The 26845-nt window shown below is 37.5% G+C and overlaps 3 protein-coding genes and 2 long non-coding RNA genes across 5 annotated transcripts; 2 read left to right on the top strand and 3 right to left on the bottom strand.

Moving 5' to 3' along the window:
• Window positions 1-4566: 4566 nt before the first annotated feature.
• LOC129749580 (uncharacterized) lies at window positions 4567-6405 on the top strand. Its single transcript, XR_008738090.1, has 3 exons — window positions 4567-4688; window positions 4787-4939; window positions 4996-6405. It is a non-coding gene; the product is annotated as an uncharacterized LOC129749580 (long non-coding RNA).
• A 1624-nt stretch (window positions 6406-8029) lies between these two features.
• LOC129749857 (uncharacterized) lies at window positions 8030-8489 on the bottom strand. Its single transcript, XR_008738195.1, has 2 exons — window positions 8307-8489; window positions 8030-8250 (listed from the first exon to the last, which is right to left on the bottom strand). It is a non-coding gene; the product is annotated as an uncharacterized LOC129749857 (long non-coding RNA).
• Window positions 8490-10446: 1957 nt separating this feature from the next.
• LOC129742739 (uncharacterized) lies at window positions 10447-12693 on the bottom strand. The gene has a single exon (XM_055734682.1). The coding sequence runs from the start codon at window positions 12691-12693 to the stop codon at window positions 10447-10449; it is 2247 nt and encodes a 748-aa protein (XP_055590657.1).
• Window positions 12694-14035: 1342 nt separating this feature from the next.
• On the top strand, window positions 14036-16519 carry LOC129745456 (NEDD8 ultimate buster 1-like). Its single transcript, XM_055738558.1, has 4 exons — window positions 14036-14350; window positions 14405-14875; window positions 15004-15246; window positions 15303-16519. The coding sequence occupies exons 1-4, from the start codon at window positions 14219-14221 to the stop codon at window positions 16365-16367; spliced, it is 1911 nt and encodes a 636-aa protein (XP_055594533.1). The 5' UTR covers window positions 14036-14218; the 3' UTR covers window positions 16368-16519.
• Window positions 16520-17332: 813 nt separating this feature from the next.
• LOC129746931 (putative ATP-dependent RNA helicase SoYb) lies at window positions 17333-26077 on the bottom strand. Its single transcript, XM_055740878.1, has 12 exons — window positions 25717-26077; window positions 25279-25506; window positions 24899-25163; window positions 23924-24839; window positions 21562-21817; window positions 21315-21494; window positions 20680-21187; window positions 20254-20582; window positions 19763-20193; window positions 18866-19705; window positions 18565-18814; window positions 17333-18488 (listed from the first exon to the last, which is right to left on the bottom strand). The coding sequence occupies exons 1-12, from the start codon at window positions 25897-25899 to the stop codon at window positions 17484-17486; spliced, it is 5391 nt and encodes a 1796-aa protein (XP_055596853.1). The 5' UTR covers window positions 25900-26077; the 3' UTR covers window positions 17333-17483.
• Between the last annotated feature and the right edge of the window lie 768 nt (window positions 26078-26845).

Here is a 26845-nt window from a genome sequence, read left to right as displayed (position 1 = left end):
AAATTCAGTTTCTCAAGCACGTAAACATATGCGAACGACCCCTTTTGAAGATCCCACTTTTCAACATGGATGATTTCCCCGTAGAATGGTATATTCAATTTTTATTTACAGTAAAACCCCGCGGAGGAAGAACCACCTCGGATAAGTGAAACCTAGGATTACACAAAATAAACTCAAAATTTAATCTTTTAACTCTGGTTTTGCATATCATCCAGGCGCATAGCTCGGTAAATGCATGGTTTTTGGAATGTATTAACCGACGTTTTTCGCAAATAAAGACTTTACTTTAAACTATCCGAAAACAACGATTTAATACCATAACAATATATAAAGGTGATAAAACACAACTTTACATGGATTTGGTATGAAAACCAACGGAGGCTTGGTTTACGTGGAAGCTCGGATTCCCGGAGCTCGAATAAGCGTGGTTCGATTGTACTTAGAAAATTTTAAAAAGGCTTCCACTAAAACCTTGCGAAAGACTCACTCTGCCTGCAGGTTTTCAATTGTAGTTTTTCTTAGATGTTTCTTAGAATATTCCGCTAATCTCTGACACGAAATCACCCATTTTATATTGTTTTGAAAAGGTGTTTGAGTTCTGTTTCAATTTTTTATTCTTTAACACAACTATCGCATTAATCACGGTTTCTATTTTCTCAAAATTGGATGGTAGAATGCCCAACAATGATTGAAAAGTTATAAATTACCAAGTTGAATTGTACCAAACTAAAAACTTCAGATTTAATTACTAAAAAGTTTCAAGCGTTGGATGTGCTTTTAACTTTTTCAGGAAAATACACGTTTAGTGGTCTATTCCTCCGTTTAAATTTCTACATGACTATCAAAGCGTTGAAATCGCAGCCGTCAACTTATAAATAACTCTGGGTATAATTATTTTTTCTTCTTCTATAAGGAATTCTACCAAATTTAAAATGGGTGATTGCTTAAAGCTGGAACATTGGTTTTCATGGAAACACGTAAAACACGTCAAATATATGCTTGTTGTGTTCAAATATAAGCGCGTTGAGACAAACGACAACAACATCAATTTGTTGTACTTAGTTTAAGCTTCAATTTGGTTCATTAGTTTTAAAAATTCACTTGCACGTTTTTGCAATATGCGCTCGTGAAGTTGAGTAAAAATATAACTTAAAATTGCAATAAGTTGGCTAGGAAACGTCGAAGAATGCTGGAATCTTTTGCAAAACGTGTGATTTAAATGTCTCAACAAATGTTCAGAGCATTTTATTCATGTAAATTCTCATCTAACTATAGTTAAGTTCAAAAAACTATCTTTTAATTAACTTTCAAACAAAAACCTTTATAACTCTGCTTTGGAAAGAGATAAAGTTTTGATGAATTCAACAAAGTTTCACATTTTCATGTATTCTACAACTTTGTAGTACAAAGTAAAGCTCTATCTATTGAAATAAAAAAAGTTAGAATTTTCATTTTTTTTTTATAGTGAACTTTGACTAACTTTTGATGCTTTCAAGTTATGAAGCATGTTTGAAGGAGCAAATGTTCTGAAGACACTTAAGAAATAAGATAAAAGACAGAGGCGCTACTAAATAAGTTCCACTTATAGCCCTTTTGGACCACAGTGCAGCGGCGGTAGGGACCACTTTGAAAACCACCGTTCTCATCAATATATTCCTTAGAGGCGAGTAGAAATTTGTTCTTCCTGAATGTAGGTTCATAAAATCACCTCGTGCTTCTACCCCTTGAAAAAAAAAATCCCGCCAAAAAAATGACTATCAAGTTTTTAATCATTAGCAGGCTTTGGTTTGCTGTCCACTACACGTGAACTCTGGATGGTCATGGTGAAAAAATCCCCGCCAAAGGAAACGAAAATTGGTTAACAAAATGGGTGCCATGACTTTTGGTTCGTATGAATAAAACCGAAAGTTGTATGGGAGGGTCCCTTTTCTTAGGAGGGAGGGGCTTAAAACTATTATTAAAACCTTACCATGGTCCAAACACATAACTATACCAAATTTCAGGCTGATCGGTTAAGCCAGGGGTTTTCAGATCATTTGCTCGGCGGAGCACTTTTTGAAACTAAAAATTCTGGCGGAGCACCTGCATTTTTGAACGCATGAAAAACCCTAGTGTTGAAAATTTGATGATATTTATCGTTTAAATAAGATGAGTCTTGTCATCGTATTTAATAAAATCAGTAATGAACGGCTCTCTTACTCTCTTTGAATAGTCTTGTTTTTATTAACAAAATACATATGTGTCGTCTAAAATTATTGATTTCAATAGAACAAACACGCTTTCTTCGATTTTGCTAGCTGTAACATGTTTGGTTCAATTTGTGTTAGTTGTAGCCTGCCGTCTGGTTCCGCGGTTAGTCGGGATTGGTATTTTGGCTTCGTTCCGAGATATATGGAAAATCCAGACTCACATAGATAGGTTGTGAAGAACGGTAAAGGAATAAGTTTTACTTTCGGATAAAATTTGAAATTCATTTTTCAGTTCACACTAACACTCCTCTAACGACTTCTTGGATGCGAATAGTTCCTGAAGTTTTGAATCCGATGTCATATCTATCAAGCATTCATATTCTTGCAATGTTAATGATTCTGGTTTCTTTGACAACGAAAAATTTTCAAATCTTCATCATTTTATGAAATTCTTCGGGAAAATATAGCTGGAAACTGTTCAATAAATGCGGAAAAACTTTGTAATTGTAATTGTGAATGACTGTAGTAGATTCGTGGGCCTGTTAGTTAAACTTTACATCAAGGAATACAAAAAAAAATGTTATAAACGAAAAGTGTTGTGATTGTCATAATATGTACCTGCAAAATCTCGTTAAATTCTTGGAAATTTTCGAATGATAACTTCGAAGTTATTTCTGATTTAATCTGCTCAAAATTTGATTTTTCTGTTGAGGCCATGGTTTTGTTGTTGGAATCGAAGACTGTCATTCACTTTATTATAAATGTCAGTCAAATAAACCAACCTTAAACGCCCCTCATCATTATTCAATTTGACCCCAATGCAAAATTAATGTCGCCTTAAAACGTACTTTTGGTCTTGATTCAAACGGGCGATAAAACGTTTTTCACGAGATAACCAGTGAACTTCGGTATGTATTTAGTAGTAGCGTGGAATTTTAGCTACCCATCTCTTCGCACAACGCCTTGAATAACCATAAATTTACGGTCAAGTCTCAATAAAGTTGATTGTTTTTAAGCTTTCGTCCAAGAATTCTTTCAAAGATGATGATAGTTCTTCATAGCGAGTGCATGTAAATCTTGGTCTTTTCTTTGATCTTGGCAACGACTCCAGCAATATTTCCAACCATTCTAACCATACATCAATACAAATTCCTCATGGAATATTGCTGTCCGAAACATAATCATCAATTAGCTTGAAAATTTCAGCCCCGTTGTGGAATTTGGCAACGGTTTGCAAAGGAACAAATCTTCTTCGAAACATTTAGAAACTTGAAAGCGTACAAATACCTACCATTAGAATTGCTAGTCCTGCTACATTTGTGGTAAGTCAAGCTACATGGCGAATTTTGCCATGTCACAAATTTGCCGAGAATCCGTATCGTCAGACATGGGAATCGGACTTACCAATCCCACTGTTTATCATCAACCAACGGACAATTTCTTAAATTACAAGGTTTGATTAAGTTTTCAGCGATAGTATGCCCTTTTCCAGCTTTTGGTAACTGACTTAGTACGACGCAAGAACAGAATTTTCATTGAGTGTTTTGCAGCGATTATTATTTTCTTGACGATGGATACATTTTACGGCTGAGGTTTTTCGATTTCCTCCAGATCCAGCTCAACGACCATCGATGGGAGTTCCGCATTTGATGCATCACCAATTGCAGTTGTGTTGTAGTCCTGCTCACTAAAGGTTGATCGAAAAAAAATAGTAAATAGTTGCTATTTAGTCACATTTATTCATACCTGTTGTCTGTGCTTCTGGATGATCCTGGATTTGCAAACGCTTGGTCCACACTCGGCAACTTGAACTGCGATTTCCGTTGCTGAGACTTGTTTATGTTTACATTTTGAACTAGACGAAGAGATGCTGTCTCAAGTCTCCTGACAATTTTGGGAGATTTCCAAAGAATTCAAGAACTCAAGAAATTCAAGGTTTGTTTATGGTTTTCGTTGCGTACACCGCGGAGCACTTTCAAAAGCTTCGCGGAGCACCAAGTGCTCCGCGGAGCACGATCTGAAAATCCCTGGGTTAAGCGGTGTGGATATGTATAAGGTGCATACAAACAAACAAACAAACAAACAAACAAACATACACACCAAAAATTTTATAAAATTACACGGGCCGGAAACGCTTAACGATCTAAAAGTATTTTGACCGAAACCGTATAAGATCTAATTTTACATCGAATCGAATTTAAATGTCACGCACACTATCACAAACTCGATGCATCGTGGCAACACGCATAAAGTCAATCAAAACAAAGTAAACTTTCGTGCCATCAGCTGTAGTTTGTCGGTAAAAAGTCAATCTTCGCAAGCCTTGTACGCTCGTACCCATACTGTTGGAGGGAACAAATCGCATGGCTTCGACCGGGAACTAGACCGGCGAGGAAGAGGTCGATTCCAAAAGTTAAGCAGTGATCGTGAAATTGTGCAAAATTTCCTTCGTGCAAAAATTTCAGAATCCAACACCATATCGGGTCGGGAGTGAAGAAGGTAATTATAAGCTGTTTCTTCAGCAGCTTTTTGGAATTATTAATGTATTTTTTCTTCAATAATCCAAATATTCTTTCTTATATTGGTAATATGTGTAGCAAGAAATCAACAACATTCACTCGTAAACCAAATAACAGCGGCTTCATCACCTCCGTAGCCCAATTACCAGCTCCGTCGCCGTCTCCTGTCATCCGGAAGATTTGTTTTGCCGGATCTAATCGTTGGCATTGCTGTCGACCATAAAAGCAAAGGTAATATTTAATTACTAAATGTCTTTGTGCATGATTGATTTTTTGTTCTAAAACAGGTCTGACTACTAAACTTCCTCCCCTTCGGTGAAAACTCTACGTAAACTGGGTTATTTTATGAACAACCCAATTCAACCTCTACCCGTAGCATTTCTCAGATGGCTTCCAAGTTGAGAGTGATCCCAAATAAAAGATTCAGCGTCCAAGGATCTTTTTGTACAGCACCTAATACACCTAAGGCATGAAGTCTTCTGGAAAAAGCACTGCGCTGGCCAGTGACTTCGAGTATCGGAAATATATGTGATACTTTCAGATGGTAAATCCAATCCGGACGCATCGTATGATAAACTAAATGAGATGCAAAAGGATTTGCCAAAAGCAGCTAAGCTCAGCACGCGATGGGAGATGATGACCTAATGATTATCATCAGAATCATTAGTAACAATACTGGTGTGAAGGACATCACGAGTAAAATATTTGCAAGTAACTAACCGGGCATTCATCATTTGGTACAGGTGGTTCAGGTAAGCAAATGGAAATGAAAAGTTTGGCAGTTAGTTATCAACAAAAAACGTTAAATCCAGAAACTCCATAAATCAATTTAAGAAACACCATAAAGTTTAAATCAGAAAATTCCTTGGTCAGAACAAAAAAACATTGCAGAAAGATAGTAGGCACTTTGAGGATGGTTTGAAAATTATATTTGGTTAGATACCAACTTCCTCGCGCAATACAAAACTTTTACACACATTTATCCCGAGAGCAAATTTTGTAATTTCGGAAACAGCGGTCGATTTAAATCGCCTTTGTATAGGCAATAGCTTCCTATGTAACTAACCGACCATTTTGACGCTTACTGTAAGAGGTAAGAGGTAATGTAAGCGCCTTTGTATATGCATGTAAGCTTTATAATGAGAAAAAAACAAATTTGTTCTTCCATCCATAATAAGTCATAGTCTAAACTAAGGCGGTTTAAAAAGAGTATAATATCGATTTGATAATAGCAGTAACAAAACCGTTGATCTGGTATCTGGCCAGATGCTAATATTTTTTTTTAATAGACCTACGCGTATACAGTAGTCACTTGTTAAAAGACAGTTAGTTACTACTAAAACATAGCGGACGAAACACAAGATATCTCGTTTTTTTTTGCTTGTCGCTAGTGTTTCTACTCTAAGAAGCATAACTCAAATATCAAAAATTTGTTGGTGAAACTTCGTTCTGCAAAATTTAACACAACAATTTAGACTTCTCAAAAGTACTAAATTGGAAGAACTGCTAATTCGACGCTTTCGTACGTCAGTTGATTCATTATTCACTTGAAGAACAGTTTCACAATGCTCAGCTCAAAAATGGCATATTTGATCAAAATCATCATTTTCACACATCTTTGGTATTAGGAGACAACCAGTGCCGATTAACAAGTGCCTACTGTAAATAGCCTTTTAAGCTTAGAAAATTGACTTTGAATTACGTATTAATCAATTTATTGCATTGGCACTTTATCATAAATCTGTTGTGTACAGTTTTGTAAGAACTTGAAAATAAACTGACATTTTTGTCCATGAAAATGTATCGCTCCGTAATCTTTTTCTCATCCGAAATTCACACTACGCAATTTCTAGGAACATCTAATTTTAGGTGAAAAACGATGCTTTGCTTTTGTGCGACCAATATGACATAACTTTACATCATCGATGCTGTAATATTATGTCAAATATGCCAGTTATTTATGTATGAGATTTTATGGCTTCAAGCGTTTCTGTCTTTCTGTCGTGTAATTTTATGTCAAAAATGATGCTTCTATTTTGTGCATCCAATTTGACATAAAATTACATGAAAAATTTAATAGTGTGTATATATAGTCCCACTCATCTTTATAAATTAGATTTCAGATTTTTTTTTCATATATCCAGGCTTGTCCATAAATCAAATAAAGAATTCCAGAAAAATAAAATCTCTCTGGGATGTCCAGATATTATTTAAAATTTTCCAGATTTTAATCCGGGTTTATTCAGATTATTCAAATCAAACAAATCAAATAAATACTCAAATTTCTCTTTGAAAATTTCTATTTTTGGCGTTTAAAAACGATTTGTTAGAGTAAATTTAAATATAAACGTCAATTTTTCTTTAACCCATAGATACGATTTTAACACTGCTGCTGTAATTCGATGAAAACATTAAATTTCAAGTAATTTAGGAAAAACCTCTTGTATGTTAAAGAAGATGCCTAGATTCTGTAGAGATATGCTTTTTTTTACAAATTTTTCAAAAATTCGTCCAGCCCCGGCCGTGTGGATTCGTTTGGTAGAAAATATGACTTTCTTTAAGTTAAAGGTCATCTTTTTTGGCAACTATTTTGAAGACATCTAGCTAAAATTCGACATTCATTTGATTCCATATAAGCAATTTCAAATAGCTTGGCCCCTGTTTTGACATGTTTTGTCCCAGATTTCACTGGAACCCAATCTCTTTGATGATATACGTCATAGAAACAATAATTCATCTGATGTCCTTCTAACTATTGGAGACATTTTGAAAATCAAAGAGATCTCTATACTTGAAGAAGATCTGAAGTATTATAAATCTGGTTGAAAATAACGGGTTCAAAAACATATGGAGTATTAAAATAGAAGAAATATGAAATTTTCGCTTTTTAATTTCTATTAAAAACTCAACAGAACATTCGACCGAAAATTCGTTTGGCCGAATAGTTGAAAAGGTCAATACACCTACACGCAGAAAAATTTATTTTAGAAACAATAAGATTTCAAACGAAAATAATAAAATTTTAAGGTTGGGAAAAAGCACAAATATATTTTTGGCCACATTGAATAAAAGTATCGATTTGATTTGAACTTATCGTTTGATTGAAAACGAAATACCCCCTTTTTGAAAATGATCCATCATACTTGTCAAAATAATAAAATAATTTTGGGTAAAACACACAAAATTTTTTTAGGCTATTATTAAAAAGAATAGGAGGTTAAAAATTAGCGATTTTGTATGATTTGAATTCATTTCTTTTTTTCAATTCAAACGAAAGCAAAATTGTTGTTGATTTTCGGATTTATTGATTCGGTTTCAATGAATTTTATTTATGCTTAATTTATTCGCATTAAAATGCCTTTTTTACATTGGAAATTCTTCTTGTGAGGATGAGTATTGGCACGTTATGGCCAACTTATCCTCACTAATCGCTAGCCAACCCACGTTATGTTGTAGCTGCTGGACGAAAGTAATGGTCCGCCTTTCTTTTAGAATGCACCGATGTAATAGGTAGGGAGCTCCGCATGTTAATCCGACTGTTCCTTAAAAATTAAAAACAAATTAGTATCTCACTTAATCTTTAATTTATGATACAAACCTGTTAGATGAGTGCATGGTGGATCAAATTTGGAGGGTTCCGGCCGCACCGACGAATGAGAATCGTGCTCGGCAGTCACAGGGGTTTCAAAAAATTGTTTCGGCTGCTGCTGCTCGCTGTTCCAATGAGAATTTTTTTTAATATTTCCTCGAAAATTTTTCTTTTTTTTTCTTTTGTTTTTCATTTTAGTCTCACTACACGTTCATTGAAATTAACCGATTTTTGGTTTCGAACTAAACCAAATTTAATTTTTAAGTAATAAAAAAGGAGTGTGTAAAAATTACAATATTTTATTGTTATTTCTGATCGATTTTTTAGTGAAAGCTATCAAGAAATATGCATTGAAAATGTAAAATAAAATAACAAAACGTTTTGTTGAAACCAACCCCCTTTCTTTTTCTGCGTGTAGGTTTTTTACGCGATTTTTTTTACCCGGTTTTCTTACACGGCTTTTTTTACACGGTTTTCGGGAATTAACACGGTTTTTTTTTAACACGGTTTTCGTAAATTAAGGGGCCGTTCACTGATTCATAAGCACGATTTCGGAAATTTTTACGACGATCTTTTTTAATAATGTTATTTTGTGTTTTTGGTGGCATGTTGATTTGAATTGGTTCTCTATAAATTTTATAGAACCAGCAGTTTTTTTCTTCTTCAAAAGACACTTAAAGTTGAATAACATTACATAAACATAACCAACAAATAGATAGTGAGAAAAATCTGTGTAATATGGTTTCGTATGACTATGACAAATTATCAAGGCAACATTTCTTACGTAAGATTTTTGCAAACTCCCCCTACCCCCCTAGTAAGAGATCGTAAGCAAATTTGAAAACCCCCCAACCCCCCCTATGAGCTTTCGTAATTAGTGAACGGCCCCTAACACAGTTTTTGAGAGAAAATATCTTCAAAGGAAAACACTTAGAATCTTTTTGAAGTTGGGAAAATCTTAGCTCTGAGACTAAGAACGTGAAACATGATACCTGAGACCTGTGACATGAGACTTGAGACCTGAGACCTGAGACATTAGACCTGAGACTTGAGACCTGAAATATGAGGCCTGAGATCTCAGACACGAGACATAAGACATAAGACCTGAGACATGAGGCCTGAGACCTGAGACTTGAGACATCAGACTTCCCAAGCAACCAAAAGTCGCGTTTTTACTTAAAGATTGAACTCCGAAGTTCACATTTGGCTGAAAAAATGTTTTACGGGAGCTTCAGGTGACTCATGTCACGTGAAAGTTACTCAGGAACTTCCATCGCCTTTTGAAAGGTTAAAATATTGTTAACGGAACTTCTAAGCACTTTTAATGCAACTTCTTTCAAGAAAGTCGATAACGTTCGCTTGACACTTTCTAACGCACCGTTAAGATACTTATAGGTGTTTTAAAGAACCTGTATGGGAATTTTAAGCGACATGTCAAAACTGTCTGTCAATTTCTTATCATGGTATTTGTTTTGTTTATACCATGCAGCACTGATATTTATACAAATGGAATTCAAAAATTTTTCGAATGGAATTCGAAGTCTTTTAAACGAAATAAGGTACAATTTATTGAGCAGCCCATTCAATCATCTCAAATGACATTAAGTTTAAATACTAATTATTACACTTCCCCTACTCGCATAACAGTCCCATATGAATTTTCGTCATTTTTCATCTAACCTGACAGTTTGTCATTTTAAACATAGGGCTTCAATGTAAAACAATAAAAAAAAGAAATTTTGTTCTGGAAATTTCGAAAAAAATATCAACTCGTGGCTGTCCCATATGAAACATACCCACATAACAGTCCCATATGTGAAATACCACGGATTTAGTTGTCTTCCTAAGCGAAAAACTATCAGATGCAATCAAAAATCGTAAAAAGATTCAACTTGCAATGTGGAATTCACGATATTTTTCCAAAAGTATGTTTCTTTTTCTGATAACCGCATTTAGAAATTCAAAAATGATCAAATTTAAGTCTTAGAAAGTAGTTTGGTTAGCAAAACATATTCTGTATGGGACTGTTATGCGAGTAGACTTCTCTTCTTCTTCTTTCTACTGTTTTGGATTCGCTTTCTGGGCTCATCCAAAAGGGGAAAGGGCCAGTATCTCAGACTATATGCCCTGTTTTCCTTTTCGCTGTGGCTCATAACTCAATGTTGGCCTTGCGTACAAAATCAGCTATTTGTTTGTAGTGTTGTAGGTTCTTTTCTTTGAATAGTTCTTGCAGGTTGTTGTATTTGCGATCAAAATCGTAGTGTATTCTTAGTGTAGCATAGCGAGGACAGTTCACTATTATGTGGTTGGCTGTTTCAGGTACTAAACATATGTCGCAATTGGGGTCGTCCACGATTTTTATTTTTGCTAGCCAAAATTTGGAATAATCATGTGTGGCCATCAATCGATTCAGAAGGCGGATATCTCGTCCAGTCATGTCTTGTCCAACGAACCATGGGCTTTTTGAGAACGCAGGTTGTATAGAATAAAAGAGTTTCCCTTTGTCTTCCGAGTATGATCTATACCAATTATCAGTCTTCTCGCTCAAAAACCGTTTGAAGTAGAGCAATCCATCTTTAAACATCAAATCATTCTCGTACACGTCGACAGACTGAAGACCGTGTTTTGCCAAACCATCCGCGATTTCATTGCCGTTTATTGACACATGGCTTGGAATCCACTGGATCGCTATTTGATGTGATGAGCAAATACGAAGAATTTCGATCAAAATATTCTCGTCCTCCTTGAGATCCTGAGCGTTTTGCAACATCAAGCATGAGGTCTTGGAGTCCGTGTAGATGACCGAACGTACCAATGACTTTTGTTCGATTATTCTTGCTGCCTCTCTGATAGCGATTAGTTCTGCTGAAGTAATACTTGTTTCCATCTTTAATAATTTCGACAACCGCTGTCCGATCGATTCGAGATACACTCCTATTGCACATCTAGATGCTTCCTTCGAAGCATCTGTGAAAATGCGTCCACGTCCTTTATTTCTCCAGTTCATGACGAACAGAGCTAGCTGTTTAGCTTTAGCAGGATTCGTATTCTGCTTTGAAGTAGACAGACCTTCCAATTCTGGGAAGATGTCCACGGGTTGCGAAGTACTAAAGCGTATGATCGGCTGTATGCGATCGAATATGTTTTTGTTTGTCCAGTATATTTGTTCCAGGTGAGAAAATTTGTGCCAGGTGCGCTTGTCTTCGGGTAATTCGATGCTTTTCAATTGTTTTGCTATCATATTATTTCTGGAGATATGTCTGCAGATTTCCTTGGACACCACAAACTCTTGTCTAAACGCAACAGGTTCTTGACCGCTAAGAGCAACGATCACGTTCCTCGGGGTAGATCTTGTTGTTCCAATTGCCTTTCTCAAACATTGGTTGTTCAGAACAGAAAGCTTGTTACGATTCGAGAAACTGGCATTATTATATACTGAAACGTTTTGTTCCATTGTGCATCTGAAGAGTGCCTTGTGAATTCTAAGCATTGATTGAGGATGTGCACCATTTTTAATCCCACTGAGAACTTTCACCATATTGAGTCTATCTTGAACCTTTGACTTAAGTTCCTTGATGTGTATCCCGAAGTTCAAGAAGCGGTCAAACACTACCCCAAGGTATTTATGGCTTCTCACGGTTTCTAGCCGGATACTATTAATAGAAATGTTCAGCTCCTTGTTGCTATGCTGGAAGAATATGGCTTTCGTTTTATCCGGGTTTATGGAAAAATTTAAGGACTCTGCGGTGTTAGTGAATTCGTCCAAGACTGTCTGACCAAGATCGTTGAGAGCATTAAGAGTTTTAGCTCGGATCAAAATACCAAAATCATCCGCGTATTGAACCAAATTTACCTCCGTATTACCATTTCTATGTAGATCGATGGTGTAGATATTAAAAAGTGTGGGAGAAAGGACATCCCCCTGTGGGAGTCCGTTGTTGATAGTTCTTGTTATTGTTTTGTCGTTCATGTGAAACAGTATTTGCCGGTTGCTCAGGAAGGAAACCGTCCACAACAACACATCTTGTGGGACACCAATTCTCAACATAATCTCTTGTAGTTTATCCAGTCTCACAGCATTAAATGCATTAGACAGGTCAATACAAATCAGGGCTGTTAGTAGATTAAGTCGTTTGCTCTGTTTTATCCAGTTCAACACAAAGTTTACACATGTGTTCGTAGACAGGTTTTTTCGGAATCCGAACGAGTTATCAGGAAGAATGTGTTTCTCTGCAAGAAATCTTTGCAAACGTTCAAGCACCGCCGAATTGGCTATTTTTGTGATTGCCGGAACTAGAGATATCGGCCTTTTGCCGGCAATGGTACTCTGATCGCGTCCAGGTTTGGGTATTGCAATAACTTTGATAACCTTTAAGCTCTTATCAATGACGCTCATCCTCCACATGTCATTTAAAAATATAATCAACCTCTCTGTAACCTCTGGTTTGAGATGCGCCAAATATTCATAAGATAAATTATCTTCTCCAGGAGCTGATGTTTTCTTCTTTTTCCCGAGTATGCTGTGCCAGTTTTCCTTGTTCTGACTTGAAAAAGGTCTCAAATATGCTCGCATAACAGTCCCATAACGAATGAAAATTGTGCTCCTGACCTCAACAATGGCCCAATTTTGAAAATTTCAGGTCTTGCGATTTATTATAACAACCTAGAACACTTTCCATCAAACGATTTTCGTTTATGCTGAAAATTGTGGTCACAATTTGAAAATATATTCCAAAACAGAAAAAGCTGATTTTCTCGCTTGATTGTTTTTGCATATGAGACTGTTATGAAAGAGGGGCAGTACAGTGGCAATGAACTATTGATTGGTCGAGAGGCTGGTGAGTTTCATTGCAACCTAGAGAGCAGCGGTTCAACTCGTAAGTAGCTTTTGTAATCAAAACAATATAATCAAAATCAATGAGATAGACCATGATAGTCCAGCTACATAACAATCTGTCAACTGGTTGTCAGAGCAATCTGTCAACCGGATTTTTTTTTTCGACGCGTAGAAGTTTTTTGACATTCTCTTAGAAGCTGAATAGCATTCTCTACAGCGACCTAAACGAACTTGAAAGTAGCTTTAAGAACTTAAATTTGTGGCTGACTAGCATTCTCTTTAGACACAAACGAGAGCTTATTAAGCTTCTATGAAGCCTTTTTAAGGGAATTTTGTTTGCTTGGATTGTTACAAGAGAGGAGAGCAAGTGAGATTTTTACCATCGAAAAGCTTGAATCCGGATCGCATCTATTCAGAGGCACACTTCGAATGATTTTTTGCACAGGTGTGGAAACTGGAAAGATTTTCCGTGCGTAATTGAAAATCCACTAATGCTTATTTTCTTCACTTTCGTTCGTGTAAGAACGATTACGCATGCTCTGTGCCATATTCCACATAGTGCTCAAGGCGATGTTTCCCGCGATAAACCTCCCAAAAAAAAATAACGCCAATTATAACGCCTGATTGTAGGCGGTTGCCTACTAAAAAATAGCTAAAATTTAGACTTTTTTTCGTCTATTTACGATGCTTCGTGGGCCGTGGCACGTACACATTTTCTTCCTTAGCTCATAATAATCGCTGAACCTTCTTCTTTACGTTTGTATTAAGCAAGAAAACCTTCCGAACAGGGTGCATCTAAAACTACTCACTGGTTCAAGGGTATTTTATCACTCAATTTTTGAAAAGTAATTTTCCGTATTCATGCTGGGCGATCATTTTCTTTGTTTTTGTTTTACGCGTTATTTGTTTTGCTCGTTTCTGCTACTGGAATCAGGAATTTACAGGAAAACTTGGGTTTTTACTGATATTACTTTCTACGCCTCTGCCTGTTAATCGAAAGAATTTCTCGGAAATTTTTCTTTGTTAAAGGCTGTCATTCTATGTGAAATAATCAAGTTTATTCTGCCAACAACCATCGAGAAAAATGACGACTGAACTCGAGGACGAGAATTACGTGATCCAAATTCGTGCAAAATTGAACCAGCAAAAAGTCAAACTCTGGGAGCTCCCGTTTTTTAACCCAACTTCAGGAGAATGTGTTGAGTCAGAACTGGAGGTATGTAAAAAGTGTGTCATATCATTCCAAATTCAAATATTTTACTTTTCCCAGAAATTGGCAAACTCATTTCACGATGAGCTGAAAATATCCTTCAAGGATTGTTTGAATGTTATCCGGAAGTTGCAGCAAAATGCTTTAGATAAACTGAAAAGCAAGGATGAATATCTCAAGACCGGCATCGCCACTCTGCGCATTCGTACGCCAACGCAAGGCTCGTCGAATCGGCATTTCGACGTGAAGGTCAAATCCACTGGTAAGGGATCCGACCTGGCGGCATTGGTGGCTGAAAAGCTTGGGCTCGATGACCGAATGATCAAGTTGGTATGCGCCGGCAAAGTAGTGAACCCTGAGCGAATTCTTGCAGACCAGGGTGTTACCAATGGAGCCACGGTAATGGTTCTGGTGTTGACTCAGAGTCAGGAAACTGCTCAACAGGAACACAAAACTTTCGATAGAGTTCATAGAATACGAACGGATGCAGAGCTAATTATTAACGAAAATGACCATTCGGATTTTCTGAGCGTAAGTTGATGAGGTTAAAGACTTTTGAAGTTTTTTCTTCCAAAAATCATCATTTAAATTCCTCAAGTCGAGGACCTCAACAAAAGCAACTGTGGATTCACATTAATTTAGACCCATTTTCATTGCAGTTGGAAGATCAGGATGGAAACGCTATACATCTGCCAAGGGCTGAGAAGAAAGCTCTGCTGATGGCATTGACGTTATACGAAAAAGGTAAAGTAGCGCTTCGCAGGGAAAATTTCGAGGAAGCATTGCTACTGTTTCTCGAAGCGGATAGCGACTTTCGCATGTGCAATTCCCAACTGTTGACGGTTGTGGACAACTATGCGCTCCTCAATCTAGACATCGTTTGGTGTTATCTGTGCTTGAAGGTAGTATAACATGTAAAATTCGTTGGTGAACTGAATTTTAATTTTTTATATTTTAGAATATAAATCAGCTCCCTGATGCAGAGCAGCGCATAAAGCTGTGTGAGGAAAAGTTTCATCAAAGCTATGGTGAAAATATGAGACGCGTAACGGCCATTAAAGGAACTCAACAATGCAACGAAAAGGCGCTTTTGTTGAGACTCCATCTTTTGAAAGCAGTGCTCTTATTTCATCAGAATAAACGAGAAGATGCCGAAACAATGTTTCAAATTGTTGAAACTGAGTTGCAATCGTTGAAAATCGATGACGGTTGTTTGACGAAGCTTTTGGAGTTTGGATTCGAGCTCACCGAGGCACGGATAGCTCTGCGTGCTTGCTCCAACAATGTGGAGGTTGCTATCGAATTTATAAACAACCGCCGTGAAACTGTTTCTAAAAACGAGAAAAAATCAAAGCGTGAAAGAAATTTATACCGTAAAATCGGACACAACTGTGATGACTGTCGCATCAACATTGAACTTGTTGATCAACTAGTAGAAATGGGATTTCCGGAAACTTTAGCTGCCATAGCTTTAAAAAGATCTGCAAACGACTTACTAACAGCGCTGAATGAACTTCAACTTAAACAAAGTGATCTAAAGCGGGAGTTGGTGGAAAAAATAGAACCATGTTCGGAGCTTATCGATAAACTGGTCGATTTAGGCTTTCATAAGGAAGCTGCCGAAACAGCACTCAAACAAACGACCAACAATTTTGAAGAGGCAGTTGAATTTCTCATAAGTGCAAAAAACAATAACGTTTATGATGCTCTGCTTTGTGAGAGCAACGAGCTTGATCGTCCGTCCACATCGTCATCCACCGATAACAGCTCCACAGACGATGGTTCTACCAAAAATTCTTCCAGCAAAAGTTCTGATGAAATTGGGGGTTCGGAAGAGCAAGCCGGTCCCTCTCGCAAGAGGTCCAAAAATGCTACCAATAACGCCAAAAAGGAAATGATGGACATTTTATACAAGAGTTTTTCCAAAGATATGGATACCAGCAGTGATACGTACTTGGATCTGCCGCTACAGGAAGAAGCGACAATTCTGGCTGAATACAAGAAGTTACTGAATATGCAATAATTCAGGACCCTATTGAAATGTGCATCAATTTTACATGTAGGTTTCAAATTTTAAAGGAATATAATTATTGTCCTATTTTTTTTTAAATTGTGATGAATATTAATATGTTTTATCATATTGAGCAATATATTTAGCGTGATGCAAAAATGATACTTATAGCTTGTTCGCAATATTATCACATTATCCTCTTTTCTGTAATACGTAGGATTTGAAGCTTTTTAAGCTCTTTTAATTGTCCTTGTTAAGGATTATAGATAATCAGATAATTGATAGTTTATTTTTTTGTTATCTGGCGTCGAACGATATTTTTCTTTCAACTTATGCTGAACCATGGAGTATTAATCAAAATTAAAACAGCAGTAACGTACCGTAAATTATAAACTGCACGTGAAATTAAAAAAGTTAAAATTGAGTGACTCTTACCAATTTGAATGTAGGTTCTTCAAACGTCTCTCGCCTTTTAAAATGTTTGTCCACCTGGACCTCTCCAGATTTGCATAGGTCATCATTGAACCATCGGGGCAGCACCGATATGCACTAAATTGATGAAGTTGATGAAAAGCAATGTTCATAAAATCTGCAAGAAATGTTCATAAAAGAAAAAAAGTAAGAATTAATTAGTTTTGTGCCTTATTATGCGCTGCGCGTGCGGGCCGACAGTTAAGTCACCTTAGCATCACGGGACTCTATTTAAAGTTCATCCGAAGTGACGCTCCTCGCCTAAAGCGACTCCTGGAATCGAGTGACTTGGGTGAATCGAATATCGTCACCTCCCGCGCGGTGCAGAATAAAGGCCTTCGTCTTGAGCTAAACTAAAAATGAACAAACATCACTGCGAACTTAACTGATCAACTGTTACAGTACTAAAATACTCATTGTAAATATGTTTGTTACCTTACTCTGGACTCAAAACAAGCTTGATATTGAAATAAGCCTTTTTAGTTACAATAAGAAAAGCCATCCGGTCTTAGTCAAGTTATGAGAATATACTATTTTATTACGCAAAAAGGAACGCATAAGAAATACCTATGGTGCAGGTTTTCAAAACCAATCTGGATACTCAGTATCCGTAGTTGTAATAACATTGTAAAATTAAAGCGTTTAAAGTAAAAGTGTTTAATCTTCCCTGAGGAAATAATCATCATCGATGGGGTCGAACCGGTCGTAATGTTCACTATAATCTGGTTCATCGCTCACACTGTCAGTTGAGTCGAGGTTTGGCACCGACGGCATTCCCCGGTATGTTCCCTCAAATCCATCGGTTTCATCAGAGTTGCTGACTTCCATGCACTGCTGCAACCAAGGCACTTTGTCTCCATTTCTCATCAGAGAGGGCCATTGAAGCGATTGCACCAACTTCACAACCCGCACTACAATCGATAGACCACGAACTTCATGGACCGCTAGTTCTGGAATAATGGCAGCAAAGAATATAATCGAGAGAAGGTATTTTTCATCATCCTCTACGTAGCACAGCTTAAGCGATTCAGAATCCATCTCTAAATCGTACCGAACATTTTCCGGCGCTGAAATGCGTATGACTATGAGAGAGTTGTCCTGGCGCCACATTGTTTTCGGGCTTCGGAATTCACTCTTCAGACGAGGATACGATTTCGCGTGTGCTGACTTTCTTCGACGCAACCTTTGTTTAAGCAGAGACAGTTTCGTGGGTGGCTTTCTCGGTTCAACAGCAGCAGGTTCAACGACGACAGGAGTGGGTTCTATATATTCTTCAATTCTTGCCTCACTGTCACTACCACTGTCTGCGGGTTTTCTGGAAGGGTCGTAATTAGGATCAAGCAAGCGGCGGAAATCGTCGTCCCCGAAGTTTATGTCAACAGAATACGGTCGTTCATCTTCAATGTAACGAGCGAGTTTAAGTTCTACAATTTCGTCGAAAATCCATGATTCCAGCTCTTGATTCGGGTCAAATAGTAGAAGCCGATAAAATTTGCAATTGACGAAAGTATCTACCGGATTATCAGGTAATGTTTCGATAACTTTGGCATTAAAAGTCCGGTAATCAGCGAGCACTTCGTCGTAAATTCTGTCACTGACTTCAGGATCCCAACCGTTTTTCTCCTCACGGGGCTGAATGCAGGCAAATTTTGCCTTTATGGCCTGAAATGAAAAATGGGTAATGAATAACCAAAAATAGAGAAAAGTAGAATAAATAAATATAATTAAATGAACTAACACAAAAAGCAGCCGTTTTAAGAACATCATCTGGTAACTCAAAAAGGTCGATCGATCCATAGGTCTCATATCCTCCAATGTCTAGGAAAAACACGCGAGCATTCTGACCCTCTACGTCTACTATCTTTGTTCGTTGATAGGCACTGTCGTATAAAACCAAACAGTACTCTCCAACCTCAACTTTTTTGAGCGGAACAAGGTTAGTTTCATTTTCAGTGAATTCCTTGATAGCTGAAGCGATCGATGAAAACCTACGGTATAAATAAATTAGTTTTGCACTTAAACATTTTTTAGGATCGTACTTATCAATTTTACAAACGTAGAAATCATCCGGTCCATAATACTGAGAAACGTAAACTTCATAGGTTGCACCTTCTTCTAGCCCCTCGTAAAATTCGCATATTTTCCGGCGTTGAACTTGGACGATTGGATCTGGTTCATCAATTTTACTTTTTTCTGAAGTCGATGCAGAAACACGACTCATGTCATTCAGAACTGGCACGCTGGCATCAGAATCGTCGGTAATCTCAATCGGTACTATTACTTTCTTTTTGGTCTTTGATTTATCAGTGTTTTCCTTTGACTTCAACCGAAAAAACTCATCCGATTCTGTGCTATCAATTTCACTAACATGCGCTTTGTCCTCTTCATCCACTTGTTGATCAAAATCTTCCGGTTTAGGAGATGGCCCGTTGTTCCGGTCGCGATACATTTCACATGCTTCTACCATTTTTGTTAGCAGCTCCAACGGTTCCTTATCAGTTACACCGAAGTTTTTACCTACAATTTCCGACTTTACATGAATCTCGTGCAATTCCGTATTGATACCCTCCAAATGCTCCACTAGCCGGATTGTATCGACCCACACGGTATCCCGGATCGCCAACATCACTTTACCCTCCACATGAAAACGATCATTAGCTGTATACTTTTGAACCCACTCACGAATGGTGTGAGTAACCCGCTTATCCCAGTCTGTTTCAAGATCATGTGGTACAACTCCAACAATCCGGATATCGATGGCCTGCGGGGGCAATCGGCAAAAGTCTTTTGGTAGATGTAACAGTTCCGAGGAAAGGCAATCGATAGCACGTCCAACATCTAGAAGTTTCACTTTCACTTTCTTGCTTATTGAATTTTCTCTGTAAAAAAAAAATTTTAGTTGAAGAAAATACTTATTTTCAGAAATAAAAACTTACAATTTTTTCTGGTCGATACTAATAATGCGGCAACGCCAATAACGATGTTCGTCGTGAATTGCACACCAGTCGTTGTAGTGAACCTCTCCATGATTGCAGTGGCGATCTTCGTTAGAAAAGTGCTGCTGCATTTCCAGGTCCAGTTCAAGGAACTTTTGCGGGTCATTCACTTTATTCCATTGCTTTTCGCCGTAGTCACGATGCTCCAGTATCCGCACAGTATAATAGGTCGGTGAAAAGAGATTATATATTTTCATTTTAATAATACCGCAGGTGGGAACTATCGAATCTATTCGAAGATCATTTGTGGTAAAAACGTGCCGTTTCGTACAACCCGTTGTTCGACATTTACCAAATTCAAGCACTTGCGAACAAAAGTCAATCTGATTGCCGACAGCGAGCTTTTGTTCTTCTTGTTGAATACGAATGTTCTAAAAATAAATAAACAATCAAAATCTACTTTTTTTCGATTTAACAACAATTTTACTAACGTTTGCCAACTTCAAAACCGGTCCAGCAACATCATGATTGTGTATTCGCAAAAACTCCACTAGCTTCGGTAGTTGTTCGTTGTTGTTTTCGTCTAGCAGAATCACTGAAGATGAAGGTTTCTGCTGTACAATGCAATCATCGCGGAACGGATCTTGGTAATAGCCAAATGAACAAGCGAAGCGACGCGTAAACTTTGTCCACGAGCTTGGCAAGCTGTAGTGAATTATGTGCTGAGCTTTGGATATTTCCAGTTCCGGCAAAATATCGTCGTAGCATACCATGACGTGCATTTCACCGGCTAGTTGATTGTCCCACTCCTTGAAACCGTCTGAAAGATTTAAATGATATAACCGTTAATTTGATACATAGCGGTCTAAGAGCAAGTTCAATCGAAATATCTATATAAAAAAAAAAAACAAACTTACTCATTTTTGTCAGGGTAGTTTTATCGTTGCAAAACATATGTGTGATTGATTGTGACTTGAGTTGTTCCACAACATTGTACACTTCCACAGGTTCACTGCACACAACCAGAGTTCGTTCGTTTTGATAATTATTTTCTTTCATAAAAGTCAGTATATTATGCATTTTCATTTCTTCGGTATTCAATTTCAGTGTTATAGTTGACTTCCCGTAAGCCGCTGCCTCCAAGTAAGCTCCAATGCATATGATCATGTTCTTGTATCTCTTGAGAAAGCCGGTAAACATGGGGTTCCAATAGGTAGCAGTTACGACCATTTGAAGCTCCGGTTTATCACAAACTTTGCACAACAGTTGCAGCTCGCTGCCGAAACGCTCAATGATCATGTCGATGTTATCGATAACCACTGCCATAATCCGTTCCTTCACCAATGCATTTGGCATGCTCTCAAATATTCGCTTGAAGGCAGGGGCTGTGGCAACTAGGACAGCGCATCCATTTAGCAAGAGATTCTGGAAAAAAGATGTTGGATTATTATAAAGGTAGGATTATAAGAAAACTTAAAAAATAATTTTATTTGGTTCACTACATTTGATTGCAAACAAAACATCGTGCTGTTGAAAAACTCCATTTACTTACACAAGCTTTAGGAATGTCTCTGGCACCGCAAGCCTCCACAACGGCCATGGATTTGTTCACTGAAGAGTTCAGCATTTTCTTACAGTAACTTGCCACCCGTTGAACTTCACGCGATGATTTGGATATGATAATGACCGTTGGTCCTGGTCCACTCTTAACCAGATCTTCGTCGTGCATTTTCTGTGAAAGATGAGGCAACCAAAATTAGTTTAGAAAAACGTCTCCAAATTAACCACTTTGTAATTACCATAACTTCCGAGCAAATTGCCGGTAGATACGAAAAAGTTTTGCCCGTCAAGGCAGCATTGACGCAGAAGAACGAATTGCCCCGCAGAATATGCGGCCAGGCGTACGCTTGGATTCGATGAATCGAGCCAAAGTTCAGCAGACTTAGCTCCCGATGTACCTCAGGACAAAAATTGGCTGCCTCCAATCGATCCACTGGCTTGGGGATTCTTTTGCCGTGCACCAGCACCCGATGATAGCAGAGACTGGATCGCACACTGTAAAGAAAAGAAAAGATAAAGCATTGGTTGCAATGGCTGTAAAGTGATTGTGGATGCTAACTTGTAATCAGGTGTGCGCGATGACCGACCATTAGTTGTCATTGATCAGCTGTGAAGGGATACTTATTGCTGGCATTCTTTTTCTTCAGTTGATTGAGAGTAGTAAATTATCAATGGCAATCGGAACAGCAGTTTAAATACGACTTTTTCTGTTTCTTGTTTACTTTATTTCTATTAACCGATGAATTGTTTTTTATTTATTTTTATTATTAAAGACATTCTAGTTTTTCTCACAGTTATGCATTATTTTTTATCACGGAAGGGTTAGTTCATAGAATGAAATAACAGAAAAGTAAAAATGAGCCTATTATCCTTCACGAAACATTGAACACAATATGTAATCCGAATTTAAACTTAACTTGTGCAACTATTTTAAACTGATTCTATCCATTTCATTTCTAGTACGAGGACATAATTCAATTGTATTGAGCTCTCAATGTCTAGTTAACCACGTGATGGAGAAATTCATTTTTTCATCAATTTTTTCATATTAAAAATGGTAAGGAACATCGGTGTCTCAAATCAAGTCCACAACTTCGAACAGCTCGCTAACTTTAAGGTTATTTACTTTGATTTAATATTGTTGACGAATGAGGCATTCTAAGAAAGCATTGAAAAAACTATTTTTACTCTTATTTGAAAAAGAAAAACATAAAATGGAAACAATAGGTCTGATATTCGCACATTTTAGTCATGGTGGCTAAAATTTCCGTACCTTTAAAAGATATTTACAATGTAACACCAATTTAAGAATTGAACAAAAAACTTCAAGAATTGCTCAAATTGATCTTCTCTGTCTACGACTTCGATAATTTCCGACGAAGATGACATCCTAAAAAAGACTCGTCTGGCATTGAGATCCACTCTACTTCGGGATAAATCTACCACAGTAAAACATCCCTTCCCATGTGATGTCAACTGCGAAGAAGAAATGCGTCATATAGAAGTCCACTTTTCCATGTTTTCTCTCAATCCATTTCTCCACGATTGTCTTAAAGTTGTTGCCAGTTGGTTGCAAATATGTTGGTACGATTTGATTATTTATGAAGCTGTTTCAAGGTGTTCATTTATTTTTTAAAAGTACGGGAATAGTATTGTAACTCTGTAGAATTGTTGGCCTGAACATACGATTGCGTTTTCAAGAGAGAAAAAAAGGAAATGTTATAGGCCGAACCTTTTTATGTTAATGCCAATCATAAAAATGCAAAGTAGTAGATAGTTTATGCAAGCAATGCTCTCAGAACAACCTGTTGAGGACGGATGTAGATCATCTGCTGAGATCCGACTTATAAACTTGTTTCGTAGCACATAACAAGGACCAAAACAAGTTTTAGTAAAACCTTTTACTCATTAACTTTATTGTGCCGAGTGTGCTTTTCACAATTAAAATGTTAGTAATAGTCGCGGCGACTCAACTGTTAGAGTTGTAACCAATTTAAGAAAAGGGGAATGAATTGTTGAGGGATTACTTTTTTTGTAACTATGATTTTTAGTTTTTGCAAGATTTTATATTCTTTAACAAGGATCTCCTGTGTAAGATACTGCACGGTTATGCCTCATCGGGCCCTAATGAAGTTATGAATTCAAACTGAAGCTTTTAATGGAGAAAGACTTTCTAGAGTTGAAATAGTGAAGGTGCTTGGTATAAAGTTAAAGAAAATGAATAAAAACAGATTGTGTTGAAAGTATAGGATAAGAATGACAATACTTGAATCATCATTTCGAATGAAGGAAGCTTAAAAACTTAAAGTTATGCAATAATTGATTCTTTTGTCAATAAGTCAATATTCGGAGTCTTTTTCCTTTTTCGATTATAGTCGTTTTAACATCTTTATGTCATTCTCGACTTATTATCAGGGATCATTTTAATTCTCTCTATATAATTGTTATGCACTCTATGTTGTTTTGCGAAAGATGCCTTTTGAGAGACCGGAAAAGATAGTAACTATCAAATAGTAAAAAAAGGCAATCGACTTATCATTACAATTGGGAGGAATACCAGTTGAAAATAGAATTTAGCAGCTTGCTTTATACAAATCTTACCATGCTTCGTCTTCTATAAGCTGATCGAAACGGCTGTTGTTTTTAGTCACATAGACTTTTCGACTGTCATTGCCAGTATCATAGCCGTTTTCCTGAGATCTCCCATTGGCTGTTGAGTAAGATGAACTGGTGTTGTTCGAGCGTAGTTTGAAATTGGGTGATTTGTTTTTGCTCTTACGTTCCGAGTAGTCTGTCGAGTCTCCTGCTACAACTTTTCCGTTTTCGAAAGCAATCTTGCTCATGCTGAAGCCAGCAGGAACTATGTTCAATGTAGTGACTTTTGTCTCAAGTTCCTCCATTGGCTGTTCCTTAGGGACTGATAAAACGGAACTTTTCTGAGCTGCACGAAGCTTTTTCCGCATTTCCAATTTGCTGAGAAAAGATGTAGACTTAGGAACGTCAGACATATCATCATTTCTGACGGAACTAGAATTTGATGAGTCGCGATCGTATGAATTGCGCTTCGGAAGTTCCTTGGATTTGATTCTTTCAAATGAATCGTTACTTGGGGGTTTGGTTTTCTGTTGCCAGAGATTCTTTTCGAAGGCAGCATTGCGTCCAGCTTTGACCATTGATGATGAAATCGGGTACAACTCCTCATCAGAATTAGAAACTTCTATCACCGGATCCTGTTTCGGCTGATAGCTGGTCTGTACTCGGGCATTATAAGGTTGGATCATACTTGCGCTTTCATCGAAATCTTCCTCATGTACACCATTTTTCTCCAATTCGCGGACGTTTATGCCGTTTTGTTTCGTGTGATTTGATTCCTTCTCCAAATGTTTGCTATCGTTACGTGTTTTGTTCGGTTTCAGCGGACTCGGGTCATGCGAGATAATGTGGTTTTTTAGACTCCTTCCAGTGTCCCTATCCGGAAGACTGCGAACGCCATTCGTAGTGTTTATCTCCAGAAGCTCTGTAAGTTCAAAAAACGAATTAATAACGGTAATTTTCATCCTTCTTCGGTGCACTTACTGGAGAAGAAATCTCGTGGTTCCACCTCGGAAACTTTCTCGCGTATTTTCTTCAGCACATGTGCAGCACTGAAAACCTTATTTTTGCGTGTTACTATTTCCAAATCCCCGAAATTGATCATTACATTATGCACCCTGTGCCTTGTGACACTGCGGAAGTATATCTTGCTCGAGTTTTGGATGATCGAATGGAGCACTTGTATTGCGTTGTCATCCCAGCGCGATGCGACCTTAGACATTAATCTGTCCTCTTGGTAATCGTAAACCTTTCAAGAGAAATGAACAATTAATAAGAGTGTTTTGATTGACGTTCAAAACTCAATTGGAGTTGAAGTTGAATCTTTCAAACTTTAATATTGTGGTAACAAGTGGTTTACTCACCCATTCCGAAGGAAGTACATTCTTGATTGCTCCTCGCTTCACTTTACTGATTGCTTCCGACGAAAATTTTTCTGGTAATGGGTTAACATAACGATAGGAAGATTGAATTGGTACCCCATCGTCGATGGACCAAAGGTTGTACAGTTTATCACCTCCATCGTCTTCCAGGATGCCGTCCACCACGCAGCGGCACCACTTGTTGCGATCAAAATCGAGCACTGCTACTGTCTGAAATCGAGAATTAATCGTGTTTGTTCATGTGAAACAGGAAAAAATCAATATTTTCATATAAACAAAAGAAAATCTTTCGAAATACGTTCATAAGCGAATTTCAACGACCAATGCGCTAAATCCTTGATCCTTCCACGAATCACCAGAATTCGATAGTGTAACCCGTCCGGGTTACAGATGTAAGCAACCAAGTAAAAAAAAACTAACCTCTCCCGGAAAGGCTTCGTAGTTACGCTCGTCATTAACTTGCCGGAAATGCGTTTCGCAGTACTCGTCGATAGACAACTGGAACCGCTTTTCGTCCATGTTGTGAACGTATGCGGACACTGGCTTGTACCAGAACATGTGTGGATTTATGTAGTGGGTTATGCGAATCGTATCGTCCTCCATGATGTTCCTCCGCTGGCACCAGATAACGACACCGAACAAAAACAGAAAAGCTCGGGTAGCTGAACTGGTCAAGTAATTGTTAATCCAAAGTAATTTGTAAGCTTTAACACTTTATCACGCTATTTAGTACGTAATTTAGCTTGCACAAACAATTTAGAGCTGCGTTTTTGTTTGTTGTTGTTGTTGTAGTTTGAGTGATTATGGCTTGAGGAACTATGCCTCATATCCGCCAACTAGCTTAGTTGTTATGCTTTTGTAACGACTTTTCGTTACACATCCAAATGTGCCATTTGAAGAAACTTGAGAATGTTTTTTAGTTCATCCTCCTTAATAATTCCATTATTTGGCTGGAGTAGTTGTGGTAGGGTTTTATAGTTATCCCAATCGAAGTGATTGCGTACGTGGGTGTACTTAACGCATTCAAATAACGAATGAGTAGTAGTCTCCGGTTTATCGCAAAGCTCACATTTTTCTGATTGCTCTATTTTCATTATACCGAGCCAGTATTTAGAAAAATCATGTCCTGCTAATATTCGATTTAATAATCTTATTTGTTGGCCATCTAGCTTGGAGAACCAAAACCATGGTTTCAAGGGGAAATTTTCGAAAAGTTCGTAGAATTTTTTTCCTTTATTGTTCAATTGTACCAAACTTTTATACCATTCGTTTGTTTTTACTTCCAGTTGTTTTTTGTAATTTCGTGCTACGTCATTCCAGCACAGTTTGTTTACTAGAATGGCATTACTCTCAACTCCTTGTTTTGCCAATAGATCTGCTTGCTCATTTCCATATATACCCACATGGCTAGGGATCCATTGCAGCACGGCTCCAGTATCCATGAGATCTTGACAAATTTCTCCGGTTAGTTCATCCCAGTCTTTGAGTTCCACGTGAGATTCCAACAGCCAACACGCCGATTGTGAGTCTGTTAGAATTACTGTTCGCA

This window comes from Uranotaenia lowii, chromosome 2, assembly GCF_029784155.1.
Source record: "Uranotaenia lowii strain MFRU-FL chromosome 2, ASM2978415v1, whole genome shotgun sequence".
NCBI classification, from domain to species: Eukaryota; Metazoa; Arthropoda; class Insecta; order Diptera; family Culicidae; genus Uranotaenia; species Uranotaenia lowii.
The sequence above is the reverse complement of the archived record's forward strand: the minus strand, read 5'-3'. Positions and strand labels throughout refer to the sequence as shown.

What these genes read in the sequence shown, in the direction of transcription:
- LOC129742739 (XM_055734682.1), bottom strand. Translation starts at nt 12,693, where the DNA reads ATGAGCGTCATTGATAAGAGCTTAAAGGTTATCAAAGTTATTGCAATA.
- LOC129745456 (XM_055738558.1), top strand. Translation starts at nt 14,219, where the DNA reads ATGACGACTGAACTCGAGGACGAGAATTACGTGATCCAAATTCGTGCA. An exon ending in ACCATTCGGATTTTCTGAGC is followed by an intron (nt 14,876 to 15,003) that starts GTAAGTTGATGA and finishes TTTTCATTGCAG; the next exon opens with TTGGAAGATCAGGATGGAAA. An exon ending in GGTGTTATCTGTGCTTGAAG is followed by an intron (nt 15,247 to 15,302) that starts GTAGTATAACAT and finishes TTTATATTTTAG; the next exon opens with AATATAAATCAGCTCCCTGA.
- LOC129746931 (XM_055740878.1), bottom strand. Translation starts at nt 25,899, where the DNA reads ATGGAGGACGATACGATTCGCATAACCCACTACATAAATCCACACATG. An exon ending in GAGACATTCCTAAAGCTTGT is followed by an intron (nt 21,188 to 21,314) that starts GTAAGTAAATGG and finishes TCTTTTTTCCAG; the next exon opens with AATCTCTTGCTAAATGGATG. An exon ending in AGTATCGACCAGAAAAAATT is followed by an intron (nt 19,706 to 19,762) that starts GTAAGTTTTTAT and finishes TTTTTTTTACAG; the next exon opens with AGAAAATTCAATAAGCAAGA.